A 17,343-nucleotide genomic window follows, 5' to 3' on the forward strand; every position below is an offset into this window, starting at 1 on the left:
AAATTTTTTTAAATACATACAAAAACTTTCTACGCATTCCAAACTAATTCTTCCACCATACATACTTTAGAAAGAGTTGAGGAATCATACCAGTGCGTGGATACAAGAATCATCTAATATATCAGCTTGGAGGCAGAAGTGGCCTTTGATTTGGTGTACATTTAATAAGACTGCCCATATGCACTGATACATATCCAACAATTTAAAAGAATTGGCTTAAACTGTTCCCAGCAGTTCCCAGCTACTATGTCTAGAACACATATTCCATGTGGATTATCCTTTTATTAATAAATCCTAGCAATAAAATGTAAGCTAATGGCCAGGCGCAATGGCTCACGCCTGCAATCCCAGTACTTTGGGAGGCCAAGGCAGGCGGATCACCTGAGGTCCAGAGTTCAAGACCAGCCTGGCCAACATGGTGAAACCCTGTCTCAACTAAAAATACAAAAAAATTAGGCCGGGCGCGGTGGCTCACGCCTGTAATCCCAGCACTTTGGGAGGCTGAGGTGGGCAGATCACAAGGTTAGCAGATGGAGACCATCCTGGCTAACACGGTGAAACCCCATCTTTACTGAAAATACAAAAAATTAGCTGGGTGTGGTGCCGGACGCCGGTAGTCCCAGCTACTCGGGAGGCTGAGGCAGGAGAATGGTGTGAATCCAGTGGGGCAGAGTTTGCAGTGAGCCGAGATGGCGCCACTGCACTCCAGCCTGGGCGACACAGCGAGACTCTGTGTCAAAAAAAAAAAAAAAGAAAGAAAGAAAAGAAAGCCGGGCGCGGTGGCTCAAGCCTGTTATCCCAGCACTTTGGGAGGCCGAGACGGGCGGATCACAAGGTCAGGAGATCAAGACCAGCCTGGCTAATATGGTGAAACCCCGTCTCTACTAAAAAATACAAAAAACTAGCCGGGTGAGGTGGCGGGCGCCTGTAGTCCCAGCTACTCGGGAGGCTGAGGCAGGAGAATGGCGTAGACCGGGGAGGCGGAGCTTGCAGTGAGCTGAGATGCGGCCACTGCACTCCAGCCTGGGCGACAGAGCAAGACTCCGTCTCAAAAAAAAAAAAAAAAGAAAAAGAAAAGAAAAAGGGAAAAATATAAGGCATGATGTTCTTTCCCCTCACTAGGTTCAAAGTACTTTTCTATTTGGTGATGACATTAAGCTTTTTCAGAAATTGGTTATCAGTTATGTTTAATCTCTAGTTTTTAAATAAGAGGATTTTTTTTAAGGCAGTAACTCAAAATACACCACTGCAAAAAGAACGTAGGTCTTCTTCAAAAGGTGAATTTCATTAAAAGTAAATAGTTTGCTAATCCATAAAACCCTGACAGACAACTGTGCTTCAAATATCTGATAAAAGTTTGATGGAAATAGCTCATCCCAGGGCCTCAGCTATACTGATATTACCTTTGGTGGCCAAATGCAGAAAAACAAGCTGAGAGAGTAAGTTCTGGCTTCAACTCCCAGACTACACTAGAAGCTACCCAGGGGAGGGAGAGGCCTGATTCATCTTTGGACTCCCAGGGCAGGTGGTACCTGGCACACAGAAGGGTTTCCAGGAAAGTTTGTTGAACTGATCAAACTGAGCAAGGTGAATACACACAAGAACAGGGGGGCAGCCTCCCTGCCCACAGGTGGGGTGCTAAGAGTTGGGCAAGGCCAGGCTTTGCATAAGAGAAAACAAAGCTTGAGAGTCCCAGCAGGCTTGCTGGGAAAAGACATCATCATTTTGCTCTGACCCACATCTTTTGGGTTTCCTCTGAAGATGACTTAGTAATGTTCTGTGGGTAAGTTTCAGGGCTTTGACACTGTACCTAAAACTTTATTCCCATATTTGATCAAATGTAATACTCTTCCGGGATGAAGGTCATCATCAGATTTTCAAAAGAGGATCCTGACCCAGCTGAAGTTCAGAACCTCAGTTCTACCCAGAGCTTCTATACTTGGTGTGAAATACTAGATAACACCAGAGGTTTACCTGAAACTCTTGTTCCAGTTTCTTCTCTATCCAGTCTGTCACATGAACTAAAGTCACTTCTCTCTCTCCAAGTTTTGGCCGAGCTTTCAGCTCCACATGTGGTGGCTTTCGGAAACCATACCTTTTTGAAGATAAGTAAAAACCACATTTAGAATAAAGCAAGGAATGAGGCACTGACAGCACACATTCCTCATTTACATGGGGCTTTATCACTACTTAAAATGTTATTTTCTTCTGAAAATGCCCTCTAAAAATATTCCACACACAAAATATGAATTGTGAACCCCCTGTGTTCCCTAGATGGTGTTAGGGCTGTGGTGGATTTAGAACAGTTCTGACAAACGGAAAGCCAGGAAGCACACTGGAAAAACCCATGACCTGGGCACTGGTTTTTGTTTTTTTCTAAAATGGCAATAACCTTTTTTCTTTCAATTTTTATAAAAGTAGTATATGTACATTACAAAAACAAAACATACATTCAAGCAGATAAAGCAGAGAGTGAAAGATACACTGCCTCTCTCTGAATGTCACCCCCAAGAGAGGACCACGGACAGAAGTGGGGTCAACTCCCCTTACATTCTCCTGTGCATATGTCGATCGGTAAGGTTCTAAACCTGTTTTTTCACCCTACACCCCAAAAATATGCTCTTCATGACTTCCTGAGGGAGCAGACTGGCAATCAGAACTGTTGGCAAAGTATCCAGACAAGACCATGTGTGCTATCAACTAAAACCTTACATCTGTCATGGACCAGTGCTTTTGGAAATACAGTAAAAATGTCAGGTTGCCATAAATATTTCTAAACACTCTCAATATCTATACTTACCTTTATAGATCAATAACACATAGGTCAGCATTTGAGCATGCCTTGGGTAGCGCTATCCTAGAGCCCTTTTATTTTATCTCCCCCTGAGCAGAGGCATTTAAAACATAAATCTAAAGAACTGGCAGGGAGGAGAAGAAATGTATCAACTTTTACTATTACATTTTTTTTTTAAGGTTTGAAAGACCATACAATATATTAACAGTGGTTATTTCTGGATGGTGAGATTATGGACATTTATTTATTTATTTATTTTTCACCTTTTCCCAATCTCTCTCTTTTTTTTTTTTTTACAATGAAAATATTACTTTAAAAAAAAAGTATGAAAAGGCATTTTAAAGTTTTATTGGGAAATACCAGCATTATCGTTAAATGGTTAGTCAATTCAAAAACCCTCGTCTGATCATTCCTAGAAATCCTTCTGAATACCAATGATATGTACTAGCACGTTGGTTTCATTCTATGATAGAACAGAGCTATATTTTTGTTATGAGTGTAGTTTATGGTACAATGAGATCTCTTAATGCAATCACTGTTTACACTTATGCCCATTTTTTAGGATTTAGCATGTCAATTTTAAATTGAGACTCACAGACAGTGATGCTGAACTCATCAGTAATTTATTTCAGTGACTCTCAACCCTGGCTTCATCACCCCCCACCCCTGAAATCCCGGGGAATGGGCCAGGCATATCTATATTTTTAGCACTTCCCCAGGTGATTTTAACATGCAGCTGGTGCTGATAATCAAGTCCTCAGACACCAGAGGCACATGCTCCTGACTCCTCAGCATCGAGGCCTAACTCAGGAAGTCTCCCTAACTTCCCAGACTCTGTTGGACGTGTGATCCCCATCTTTAAAGTAGGGATAACAATGGCATCGACCTCAACAGGATGCTATGAGGACTAATCAGGTAATGCAATTACAACCAGGGCCAGGCAGAGAATAAAGGCGCTATCTACAAATGACAGCTGTTATTACTGGCAGAACAGTTGGCTTTCCAGAGGAGGAAGACCAAGAATAGAAACAGCTTATCTCATAAACTTCATGTATTAACTTTTCCTACCATGTGAAGATGAATTCTTGAACGTGAATTCACCACTCACAGAAGAAAGTACCATCAGATTTGCAACTAATATTAAGGTCCCATGAAAAATGTTTGGAAGTGCTTCTGCCCGGGAGACGGTACTTTCCATAATCTCAAGGTTAAGCAGGCTGGGACTTTTGTGGCCATGCAATAAGAGGAATCACTTGTTGTCCCTGAGGGCCCTCTACGCACCATACTCGGTCAGTCGGGGGTGGTGGAATGTTGACCGCCAAGGTTCCTCTACATTCTTGTACTTCAACAGTGAGCAGCAGGGGTGTGTTGGAGACTTCTTCGATCTTCTTTTTAATAAACTCTGTTTCTGTTGCTTTTTGGAAATATTTTGACTTGGTAATTTTATCAACAAACCTCATAATCTTACTTGTTCGATGACCTCCAACGTACCTTCAAATGTGGAACACAAAGGGCGGTTAGCATGAACTTCACTCTTTCACAGACAAAAACCTGTGGCTCTTTGTTCCCCTTACTCGATGTTTTGGATAGGGTGATTCTGTGTTGGGGTGGGGGGCATCCTGTGCGTTGCAGGGTGTTCAGCAGCATCCCTGGTCTCTACCTAGCAGATGCCAGTAGCACTTCCCCTAGTTATGACAATAAAAAATGTCGCCAGACGTCAGCAAATGTCCTCTGGGGGGCCAAATCACTCCCAGTTGAGAACTACTACTTTAGAGAAGGTGTAAATGTCTGAAACAGCCCAAATATTGACAATGGAGAGCTGGACAAAGTCCTCATGCAGAGGTTTCTCACCTGTCCTCTTTTACACTACTCCAATACCAGACAGAAATCCAATGACATATCAATCTCATAATCTCCATGCAGCAAGTAACAAATCATGCTGCATCAATAGGAAACAAATCGGTAATTAACAGACTGTCTTTAGGTGGTGTCACATGGCTACCCTGAGTGGCAATTACTTTTCAAAGGGCTTGGAACTTCTTAAAGAAAAATGCAGCCTGGGCAACACAGTGAGACCCCCATCTCTACAAAAAACGAACAGAAAATTAGCCAGGAGTGCTGGTGTGCACCTGTAGTCCCAGTTCCTCGGGAGGCTAAAGTGGGAGGATCACTTGAGCCAAGAAGGTTGAGGCTGCAGTAAGCTATGATCGTGCCACTGCACTCCAGGCCTGGGTGACAAAGTGAGATGCCATCTCAAGAAAACAAAATGCTATACCAAGCTGATGTGCTCACAGGCCAAGAAAATAAGCTGTGGTATCAGGTTACATGTACCATGAGACTGCCCTCAGAAGAAAGGATATTTGCTTTTTAAAATCCCCCACAGTTCCAGAATATGAGGAATAGTATGTGTTCAGGGAAAAGCAATCATTCTTAAGTAGGTCAAGCAGCTCGACTAAATAATACACACAAACGTTGGCACCAACTCCTCAAACATCTGAATTCTCATCTCCTGTAGGATTTCAAAAGTGAATAGGTTGGTTTTTTCTTATAAAAGTTTCTGAATTATTTGGTTCCTTATAATCTTAGTTTCTTCAAGTCACTTTACGTAATTAAAAGATCCTTGTGGATAGGCTGTTTAAGCACTTTGATCATTTCACAGCCCAAATAACAGGCAGAGTGCCCCCCTCCAAATGAAGTTCATGATCCAAAAGATCAGCTTAGTTATCAGCGCTTTCAAAATTCGCCAAAGAAAATCATCTGAACGTTTCTGCTTTGCAGGAACTTGCAGCTTAACAGAAGCAAATGCACTCCAGCTGAAGCTGAGGGGAGAGAGGCTCTCCACTGGCTCCAGGGGGAGGGGGCGTGTGCTCCGCTCCTTCTAAAGGCTCAGGGCGATGCTTTTCATCATCAGCACGCCCTTCAACTTCTCTATTATTTAGTCAAACAGCACCAGAAAGCCATTTTAGTAAGGAAAGCTATATGGGTCTTTTCACGTGGGGGCCTGGAATTTAAACAGACCACTGACCCGGGATATTACAAAACCATCTACTCAACATGAAAGCGGAAGGAAGATCACAGAGGAAGGAAGGGAAACAAGGCTCACTCCTAACTTGCTGTCCTGATCCCTGGAGACTCAGAGGCACAGAAGCACTGATCCACTCACCCTTCAGTCCCTGGGAGGAGCTGTTTGTCTCCCCCGCTGGGCTCTGGGGCATCGTCTTCCTCGGAGGAGCCAGCGCTGGAGGATTCCTCGTCGCTGTCTGCCAGACAGAATGCCCGGGGCCTGCAACTGGACAGAGAGAGAGTCACCACCACTGCCTGCCCTCACCCAAGCTCTGCTTAGAAAGAGAATACACACACCCATGCACACACACTCAACCACAACAGGGTTGGGATGTAACTTACTATACCTCGTCATTCTCTCCAACCCACCCAAAACAGAAGAGGTCCAATCCAAGAATCCTTGGATCAGCGCAGATGCTCAGGACACTCTTCAATGCCAAGGCCTCTGACAGGACCACAGAGGACTTGGGCCCAGAAGAGGTTGCTTTTGAGCATGCGTCAGAGGACAGGTGGTGGGAGTGTGATGCACACATAAAATGCAGTGATTTCAATCAGCAGTGCAGCAGGAGCCACGTGGGAGGATGAACAGAAAGAGCAGATGGTTGCAAGGGTGAGGTGACAGCTTATACTGGTGACATGGCCACTTCTCACTGATGATGGGATGTTGAGGCAAGTCCCTTGGCTCTGGCTTAGTTCAGCAACTCTGATGCTTTCTGGCTTAGTTCCCCTCCAAGTTAGTTTTGACTCATGCGTCCTTTCCAGTGAAATTACATATTTCACTCCACACCTGCCCTATCTCCTGAAAGTCACAGAAAAAGCCAACAACCACACACACACACAGAAGTCTCAGGAGACTCTAGGAAGCAACTGACATGAGAACCCAGGAAATTTCCTGGAAAATTACACAACTAAAGACCATTCCTTTGACTGAAGTAAGGGAAAGCCTCATGGGAGAGCTGTGTCCCTCACTCAACTCTCCAGGGCGGATGCTCAGTTCCGGAGGTGTGGGGTTGCTGGATTACCCGCAGAGGTGAGGGGTCCAGTTCCTCTCGGAGGGGACCTGGGGGCTTCTGGGCTGAGCCTTGGGCCTACAGAAAGCAGGTTCCTCCCTGGACTGTGTCTCTGCTTCAGAAAGTACTGGCAGGGCTGTGTCTGAGTCCAGAGACTTAAATGGGACAAAATGAACTAGGGACAGAGTAGTCTCTGAACACTATTACACAGCCAAATGGTCACCAAGCAGAGGCTGCTCATTGGATTTTTGACGACACAATTACATGGACAAGGGAAGGCAGTGGGGCTCAGGGCCTATCTCCCTGCAGCTGCAGTCCTTTGGTTTTCCTGACGCTGTCCTTGGGCCACCAGAGGCCCACTGGGACAGTTATCTCCTAACCAACAGGAGCCAAAGGCACCCAAGGGCACAGCACACATGCCAGTGTGGAACTGAAGGCCCAGCAATGGCCCCAGCACTATGCACTGGGAGGGCAGGACTGAAACCTCCACCCTGGAAACAGGAGCCGGCTGTAAGAGGACCCGGACTGTGTCCTCCCTGGCAGGACACACAGCTCCTCGTCAACAGCACTCTGAAACATTAGAGCCAGCGCTCCAGCCAACAGGCTGAACTTCCACATTAAAGGGAAACTCCCTCTGCAGAAACAAAAGCCTCTTGTCCCTGACCACGGGACAGCACCTAACTGGCTCCTCCTTCCACCAAAGGCCTGGCTGGTCCAGGAAATGCTTATGTGTATCCGCTGGTTGCAGAGTCATATCAGAGTGTGCTGTGGTTAGGCAGCCCTCACAGGAATCTTATATTTAAAACGTATATAGCAAAATTTGATTCCCATGAAAGCCTAAACTGGGTCTTGGGTGGGGAAAGCCAGAGATGTAAATCCCCAAAGATCACACACCCCTCTCAGAAGAGCATCGGAGTTCTCCATCAGCTGGATGGCAGTGCCTGAGGCTCTCTGATCTCGTGCTGCCAGGCGTGGAATCTGTCCCCACAGCACAAGGAGCCTGCTCCTCACGCACAAAGCACAAAAGGCTGCCTGCAAGCTCTGGGACCCCAGTGAGATCTGCTGAGCCACGGCTCCTTGTGTCCCCACCGGGGCATATCATCTGGCAGCTCCAACCCTGGGCAGAAGATGCCAGAGGCTGAGCGCTGTGGCAAACTCTCAGGTTACCAAGTTAATCCTCTGTAGGTCACAGAACAGGACAAATTTTGTGGCTTGAAGTGAACACTTTAGGTAACGCTGTACACTTCAAGCAGATCAGATGATGTGAAATCTGATTTTGACTGAGTGGTACATCTGCTCTCCACACTGGGGGCGGTATTATGTGGCATCCAATACTTAGGTATTGTAAGTGTAGCCCAGTGTTTGCCTGATATTCACTTTTATAACTGAACATGCATTTTATGATCTCAGCATGAACTTCAGAGAGAGATATACCACACTTCCTTGTAGAAGATGTGCTGGAATGTAATCAGCCTACTTGTTTTAAACACACCTCAGAATTCCAGATGAGTGTGATATCCTTTCAAAAAGACACCTTAAAAGGCTTATTCCAGTTATGTTCCTTCTGCCAAAAATCTTTTGGAAACGTCAGATATATAAGAAAAAGTGAATTATTTTATCACTGATACTCTTAGACCAAATATTTTATTTCTTGGTCTCATAACCACCATCACCTCTGAGGACTTCTAGCAATTTCTCAAAGGTCCAAACCATCTACAAAGCAGGACAATTTGCTGTTACTCAGGTTAGCTAAAAGAATGTCACGGACTCTGGAGGCAATTGTAAAAAGCAGCCCCCAAAATGCTTTCAATGAAGGATGCATAATTAAATTAAGAAGGCCTGTGAGATGTTTGCTTTGAGGGGGACCACACTTAAGAATGTACTAATTTTCTTTTGAGAAAATCAGTTCCATACACCTGCCACAGGCACACATGTGCATACACACCCACAAACTAGGCAGTCACAGTGTAAACTGCAAGCACTCAGTGCCTAGAACACCAGGGGCCTGGGGGCAGAAGGGTGGTTTGGGGTAGATGTGGACTAGTGACCCAAAAGGGGTCAGATGGGGCCAACTTCTGACTTGGGGACTTGTACAAAGGGCCCAGACTGCAGTGGTGGAGCAGTAAGAGGCCAAGTGCCTTATAGGAAACACTTCATTCCCATGCCACTTTTCATTTAAAGGCCACCCAAGAGGCAGAGCGCTCCCTTTACTAACTCATTCTGGCCCTCTGCAGGGCAGTTCCTAAAGTAGATGCTGCTCAGCTCACTATCTCAATGCCATCTGAATGCCGTACTGCCCAAAAGTTATGTTACCTGCAGTGTGCGACAAAAGGACTATTTGGGAAATGAAAAGACTAAAGGAAAAATGCCCACGAAAATACAGCAGACATACATTTCAAAGGGAAGAGACTTTGCTAGGGCAAAGCTACACAGGTTTCAATCTCAGTCTCACCCTCAGGGTGCTAACTAAAGGTGAACAAACTTCCTACCAGTAAGGAGGACATCTCACAGGTTGAGCAGCATCTCCTCAGAGACTCCGCAAGAGCACAATCATTTGCACACTTGAACAGGGACTGAAAAAAACAGTGAGACGAAGCCGAGGCCCTGCTAGGCAGGACACCAGGAAGCAGACCCTGATGTGGAGTGAGGCCCTGGACAGGCGGCCACAGGCTGAAGGGAGGGCCTGGAGGAAAGGGCTGCTGCTGGCCAATTCTTCAGACGTTCTGCGCTTTGGAGGTTTAATATTAAGGAAGATGTCAGTTCCAAAGATCACGCGCTTCAAATACCTACTACATACGCTGACTCCTGTCCCTTCTCTGCTACTAAGCCCCATGGTGATTCCATAAACCTCACGACTGAGGAAGTGAAGTGAATTCTGGAATCACTTCTGGGATTAGGTTCTTAACCACGGATGGGCTTTCAGAGGTTCACAATGCTCCTAGAAACTGTGAGCCAAATGGTGTATGTGGAAGCATTTTCAGAAAGAAGCACCCAGTGCTCTCAGGTTCCTGAAGGGATTCTTTCTGAAAAAAAGGGGTAAGGGTTCATTTTTCCACCCTTTTCTCCCAAATGAAGTGCTTTTGGATTGTATTCCTCCTTACTTTTAAAACCAAATGACAGCCAATTACACATCAACATATAATTTAACACCCTCACAGGAAGAAGCAAAACATTTTATAACAGACTCTCAAAGAAAAAAAAAAAAAGTACTTTAGAAATATAAGTGAAATATAATACCATCACATTCCTAAAGCAGAGGATTTTTTTTTCACTCAGTCTAGAGAAGCACAACTTTCCAGAAACACGTCCATCCTCTGATCGGCCAGAGTTTATGAACTTGAAACTAGGCCGTGAGGGCTGCATGAATAGCAGTGAATGTGGACGCCTATGTGGCAAGCACATCAGGGACCGGCCTGGTTGCCACCCCTGGTGCCCAAGACCCCCTTTGCAATGGAGTCCCTGCACCTCTGTGCCTACATGGGGCTGTTTCTAGAAAGGGCTCCTTGCACAAACACATCTGCCCGAGGTTGCTCCGCCACACTCCCTTTTTATTAGAACTCATTTTCAAGACTGCTTCTGCCTCAGGTGCTTCATGTTCTAGGCAGCCGGTACTGCAACTCTCGTCATGAGCTGGATTTACTGTGCTCGGCTATGCGTGGGGGTGGGGTGGGGACAGCAGGACCAGGAATTGAGTCTGACTAGATCAGGACTCCGGCAATTCAAACTGGGGAAGTCTGTAAGACTTTCCCTGTCAGGAAAGCCTCTTAACTACTCCTGGTCTGGGTTCTCTCAGGCTCACGAACTGTGCCTTTATGTCCAAGAACGTGATGAAAAGACAGGTTTCCTCATGGTTTCACATGGGATCAAACAAGACTCAGAAGTTACAGGGTATGAAATGCTATGTGGAGAGTTGATAAATACCACACTCACCAGAAAATATAAATCCACAGATTGCCGAATCCAAACATATTTTAACAAATAGAAAAATGAAAGGAAAATAGCACAGACACAGGTTAGATTGCATATAGCTGGTAAAATTCTCCAATTATTAAAATAGAAACATTTCATTAAGTAACTTGCATAAATCAGAAAATGTATAACCCAGCTCTCCAATCTGCTATTACCACAAGCATGAATATAAGCATTAGGTCAGTACCAGAACCAAGCAAAAGTCTAAGAGCCAGTATCTTATATTTAGACCCCGAGGAGGTAGCTCCTTGTGACATTTTCGTGTCATCATACTATTGATTCTATGCAAAGGGCTAAAGATGTGAGAAGCAGCCTCTAGTCAACATTTTTAGTATGGTAAAAACAATAACATAATTTAAATGTATAGTCAGAGCAGTCATATTTAAGGAGAGTAGGATGTAAAAGTTCCAGCTTATCTAGTCTACGCATTTAAGAGGGAAAAGAAATTAAGCTTCATGAATTCCTCACAATTTTGGAATATTTACTAAATCAGACAAACCCTAGGCAGTAGATATGCTATCTACAAAGAAAGGGATTTACTAGGCAAGTCAACTTTGTATTATTTAGGGAAAATGCTTCTCAAAACACTTTAGGAGCACCCTCTGTGCTACAAAATCAATCATCTAATTATAAGTAATTCTGACTTTGTGATTAAAGCAGGTAGATTCAGCCTGCTCCACATATTGCTGTTTATGACCGGAAGGATCTTAATGATTCCATTCGAGGATCATTTTATTGCTCGGATGAGTCTGCCCTGCTTGTCTGAGTCAGTGATGCTTTCTGGGTAACCAATTCCATGTGTACCACCACCAGCACTGAGGTCAAAGGCACTGTCACAGCTGAGCTGGGTTGGGAAGTCACAGGCCACTGGGGATGAGACTAGGAAACCATTCCCTGTAACGCTCTGGTCCAGGAGCACTTACACAGAAGCTCACTCAACATCCAGGGGCCACTACACATCAAACCTGCTTCTCAAAGGCTGGAGGGAAAGGCTGGTGCCCCAGGATTGATTTAGTAAATTCATATATAGCCCCTTACCCTTCTTTGCCAATTTCTCCAACCTTCAGGGCTTCAACAAGAGGCTCTTTACCTAGTTTGGTCAAATTCATTTTGGTCTCGAGAGTCATCAGAAAGGACCCATTGTAGGACATTTCCAAATCAATCCAGAGTCCTGGAGAAATGGTGAAAAAACAGAAGGTTTTTTTCCCCCCAAAAAACACATGACTATAAATGGCAGTATAAAAACTTACATTTAAAAATATCTAAGTAGGCACCATATTGAAAGTCCATGTATCGTCTGTCTACTAATCTAGGTGAGAAGAGGACTGAGCGCGCACTATGTCATCGACACACATGAGAAAAGGTCATGGAATAGATCGAGCCCCTGGTAAACAGCCAGCATCTCAGGACCCATTAACACAGTCCTGGGGAATTCAGTGCACAAGTCAGCACTGGAAGGGTCCCATGCTCTGGCTTCTAAAATCTCCTTGTATTTAGTAAGAAGATATATGCCCAGCAGAAGAAAATGGCTTGACCTAGGGCAAAGCCAGGACAAGGCATGCTGATGCCCAGCCAGTTATGAAGCAGAAGGGAAGTGCTAAGACTTCACTGTAAGCTGGGTTGTTCTTTAAAGACACATATAAGAACCACTCTTTCTTAAAATTCTCCAGTATTGGGAGTGGGACATAGAAATTGGCTCAGATTTAACAGGAAGAGTGACAAATGGGAACCAAAGAATTAACTTTCAATTCCCAGGATTATCCAGATACAATTGGGTAATCACTTTGTACCTTAAGCTAAAAATCAGCTCCTTAGGAAAGATATTACGCCAATGAGATCATATCTAAAAGGCTTGTAGCTTCATGGAATTTTACTGGAATGGCTGCTGATCAACGGTTTAAAATGCAAACAGGGTTTATCTCATGACCCTCTTCTACTTGAGGATTCTATGATTTGTCAAGTATTTTTCTGTGATTTTTCAGACTCAGGGCTCCAGAAGACCTCATGGACTTTATCAAAATGTGATCCTTTAAGTGGGTGTTTAAATGTTAATAAACTTTTATAGATCCTCACATGACAAATGACATCTAAAAGGAAATTAATCTAAAACCACTGTTCACATACAGTGTTGTTTTCAAGCTATTACAGTAAACAGCCCATCCCCTACACAGCCACCACCTCAGATAAAAGCACTGCTTAACCCCAACCAGCACTAACAGCGTCATTCCTCACTAAAGGCAGGATGATTTCCATTTTGTGTTCAACAAATTCTTTTTACCATAATTGAAGGTAATTATTTTCCATGAATGACCTGGTTTAATTAAGTGATATGGAGATCAACTGTGATTATCTTCTTTGTAGCAACACTCACAAAAGTGCTATATTTCTCGTTTACATTAAGCAGTTAAAAAGAATTAATTAGCTTGCTCTTCAAAGGTACTATTACTGGAAATAAAGGGTATATCTGCTTTAATAAAGGAATTTTAGTTTTTAAGCACTTCAGGAGAAAGGGGATTACAGCAAAAGGCTAATATTAATATTTAAACTCAATGTAAAAAAACAAGAAGATATTTATTGTTGTATAGTATTTCCAGCTTTGAGAATTAATAGATTCAAACTACCTAGTTACTATATACATCCAAACATAATAGTTTCTTTTGAAAATTCTAGTCAAGTTTCCAATAAATATTAATAGTATGCATTGCCTTTGCAAACTGACATATTAAAGGCACCAGAATTATACTTCTTACAAAATGGAAAGTTTTGCTAGTCTGTTTTTTAAATGAAGAGATATGGATTTAGGCTTGGTAAACTGCTGGCTCACGCCCCAGTCACGGGGACATTCCACCCAATGATGTGTGGTCCAGTGTTCCTGCCAGGAGCTGGGAGGCTGGAGGAAGGCCCAGGGAAGAGCAAGGAGCCCAGTCACATAGATTGGGGCTTACGTTTCACTGGAAGTTTCTTCACTTCTGTGGCATCAGTCCCCTCGTCTGCACCAAGGAGACCTATACTGCCTCTTCCAGGGAGGGCTGTGTACACCCTGGCACCTGGCACAGTCTGACCAGGCAGCCTCCCTTTTTCTGCCTTCACCAGCCCACCTTTACTTCTTGCTCCAGTCTCCCTTGCTGCTGTTGCCAGGGAAGAGACTGTACTGGGCAGCCACGGAGCCTGATATTTGAGGATGAGACTTGGGCATCTGACTGAGCCTCTGCCTGGGGGAGTGGTCTGTTTTAAACACTGAATATGCCTCATGAGACCCACCCACAGGGCCCTGCTCAGCCCTGGCACTCATAAAAATATGAAGGAGTCAAGAATGCTTTAAGAACTTTTTTCTTCCCCGAGATGGGGTCTCACTCTCACCCAGGCTGGGTGAGTGCCACCTGGTAAGATCTTGGCTCACTGCAACCTCCGCCTCTCAGGCTCAAGTGATCCTCCCACCACAGCCTCTCGAGTAGCTGGGACCACAGGGATGCGCCACCATGCCCGGCTAATATATATATATATTTTATTTTTGGTAGAGATGGGGTTTTGCCACGTTACCCAGGATGATTTCAAACTCCTGAGCTCAAGTGATCCGCCTGCCTTGGCCTCCCAAAGTGCTGGGATTACTTTGGGAGGTGTGAGCCACTGCACCTGGCCTAGGAATGGTTTAAGAACTTTTAAAAGCAGACATGAATGGTAAATAAATATTCCAACAAATGACTCCAATATGAGGTGCTTGCGTTCCGATGAGGGTAAGAAGACTATTTTAGCATTAAGTGTAAGAAAAATTTGCTTTTGTAACAATGACTCAGCAGGCAGAACTTGACCTGAAAACCTGGAGACACGGGCAACTCCCAAAACTTGGAGCAAAGACCAGCTGGTTATGTGGTGGGTGAGTCAGGAGGCCCCTGCCTTGCAAGACTGCAAGATGAAATTAACAGTTAATAGAAAGGTCGTCTCCCCCTGGGGACTAACGTAGCAACAATGAGCACACAGGGACACACTCGACCCCATGAGCAGCATCTTCCCCTGTAACCCAGCTAAATGCTACTTAATCTAGAGGAATGCAGTTACACGGCCCTTTCTTTTGTACTCTTGACAAATGGTAAGACAGCTATAGGCATTTCACTGAAAATACTTTCTATAACCATGTGCCCTGGCTGGTGCTCAAGAACAAAACCAGAAATTGAGGAGCGGGACAATTTTTGATGCCTTTAAACAGGAGTAAGGCAGGCAGTCCTGAGAGGTTCTCTGGGAAAGGGGGCGGGAGGCACGCATACGAAAGGTCTCTTCCACATCATGTTGAGAGGTTGTCCAGTGGTAACCAGTGGCACCCAATTATTAACGGGCCCCTATAAAACTGGCACTTCAGGCTGGGTACAGTGGCTTGCGCCTGTAATCCCAGCACTTTGGGAGGCTGAGGCAGGCGGATCACTTGAGGCCAGGAGTTCAAGACCAGCCTGGCCATCATGGTGAAACCTTGTCTCTACTAAAACTACACAAATTAGCTAGGCATGGTGGTGCGCACCTGTAGTCCCAGCTGCTAGGGACGCTGAGGCACGAGAATGGCTTGAGCCTGGGAGGCGGAGGTGCAGTGAGCCACAATCGCTGTACTGCACTCTAGCCTCTGTCTCATAAGAAGAAAAACAAAACAAAACAAAAAACTCTGGCACTTCATGCAACAACACAAGTGACAATGAAATAAGACTTAGTATGTGTACAAGGACCTGGAAGGGGCTCAGATGCTGTTTTTCCACTCTTCAGTTTCATGGGGGCAGGATCAATTACCACCACCACCGCTATGCAGAGACACTGTGGCAAAAATTACAGCTTATTCCACCAAAAAGCGTGTATGCGTTCTTAATGTACGATATCAGCCAAAAGCACTGAGATGAACCCCTGCCCTCAGGAAGTGTATGTCTGAAGGAAAATCAAAGTGGCCTAGGCCAGCTGGTGCAGCTCAGACCATGATGCCAGATGATATCATAAAATGCCTTTGCATTTGTCCCCATAGACAAGGAGTGGCCACAACTACAAGATGCTCTTCTGCCTTCGGCCTGGTTTTCTAGTTAACAGACCCCATGGCCTCAGGCCTCCTATGGCCAGGTGAATCTAATAATCTCACACAGCGGTTCACTGTTTTATTACTATTTAGGCATCTGTCTCACTGGAGTAGGCTTGACAGGGCACCTGCTGCTTGGGAGTAGTTAAGGGAACCCAAACCCTGCACACCTGAGCTTGGTCTTCACATTATTTTCTCCTCCATTTCCTTCTACCTGTAACTATTAATAGCTGCTTTCACTATGAAAGTCAATATTTGGCATCCAAAGAACAAAACTTCTTAAAATGGAACATTTGATAACATATTATCAAGAACAGATGTTGGAGTTATTCAGCTCTGGGAAAAACACACCAGTTACTGTTGTGCTCCTGGCAAAGAGACCAGTGCCATATCGCTCATTCAGATACTACAGAAAATTAGCAGTTCCTTGTGTGTGAATGTGTCTTTGATGACAGACATCATTTTTAGCTTTATCTACCTGTAACTGTCCTCTGAAATAGAGCTCCACCCCTTCAAGGTTGACAAGCTGCAAATCAGGGTCCCCTGTCCCCCAGCCAACCCATGTTCCACAAGAGGTATGATTTCCCCTTCCCACACTAAGCCCTTTCCACACTAAGTGTTTTTCTTCCCACAGCATGATCTGGTCGGAGCCACTCCTATCAGCCTCGTGCACTAGAGTATGGCCCTGCCTTGGTGCTCAGGCCCAGGCAGCCCCAGTGGCTGTAGCTGCCCTCTAATGTCGCTCTTGAAGCAGGTGTGGCAGGAGGAGTGGGCAAGTCATGACTGGCTCTGGCTCCAGTCTTCTGTTATTACTCAGGTGGCAAAGTAGCATCAGTCCTAACACTGGATGTGAAGGCACCAGGCACGTAGGTAGTGGATCCTAGTAGGATCCAGTCTGGAACACTGGACGTGAAGGCACCAGGCACAGAGGTTAAGGTCTGGAACATCAGTCCAGATGACTAAGGGCAACTCTGGAGACAGACAAGGTTTCTATTTCTGTGGGACATGGTAATATTTCCATAGAATCTATGTATTCAGTCTAAATTTGGGCTGTTATTTGGGTATCCTGAAACAAGGCAAAACCCAATAGGGTCCTCTGTCTATGTGGACACTCAGTGGCTATTTTCAGTTTTAGATTCATGCTGCAAACATCCCGAAGACGAAATGAATTCATCTAAGCCTGAGGGGTTGTGGTCTGCATCCTTGGCTCATTCTGACCCTGCTGACACACCTGTGGGCACCTGTTCTGAAAGTGCTGGTCTCAGGCACAGAAGATAAAAAGCTACTGACAGAAGCAGCCCCCACCCAGCCTCTTCAGGATGATTTTATTAATACTAACAAAGTGGCCGGAGGGCAGCAGCTAATGCTGATGCTTACTATGTGCCACGTGCTCCGAGTGCTTTACATGTAACACTGCATCTCTACCACACCCGAACGAGGCGGGCAGCACTGCCACCAGCACT

The 17,343-nt window shown here is 44.9% G+C and overlaps 1 protein-coding gene across 11 annotated transcripts in view; it reads right to left on the reverse strand.

Annotated features, from left to right (window-relative positions):
* LOC105468995 (testis expressed 2) overlaps positions 1-17,343 on the reverse strand; it is a 124,465-nt gene that overhangs the window by 10,437 nt on the left and 96,685 nt on the right. For 8 of the 11 annotated variants that reach the window (XM_071083453.1, XM_011719505.2, XM_011719507.2 and 5 more), the window contains exons 8-11: positions 11,875-12,007; positions 5,958-6,083; positions 4,076-4,285; positions 1,975-2,095 (exon numbers count right to left, since the gene is read on the reverse strand). In XM_071083453.1, the coding sequence (XP_070939554.1) occupies positions 1,975-2,095; positions 4,076-4,285; positions 5,958-6,083; positions 11,875-12,007 (590 nt within the window). Of the gene's footprint in view, positions 1-1,974; positions 2,096-4,075; positions 4,286-5,957; positions 6,084-11,874; positions 12,008-17,343 lie in introns of those variants that run through there. The other 3 variants (XM_071083452.1, XM_011719511.2, XM_071083454.1) reach the window with 2 other exon arrangements.

This window comes from Macaca nemestrina, chromosome 17 (genome assembly GCF_043159975.1).
Source record: "Macaca nemestrina isolate mMacNem1 chromosome 17, mMacNem.hap1, whole genome shotgun sequence".
Taxonomy (NCBI): Eukaryota; Metazoa; Chordata; class Mammalia; order Primates; family Cercopithecidae; genus Macaca; species Macaca nemestrina.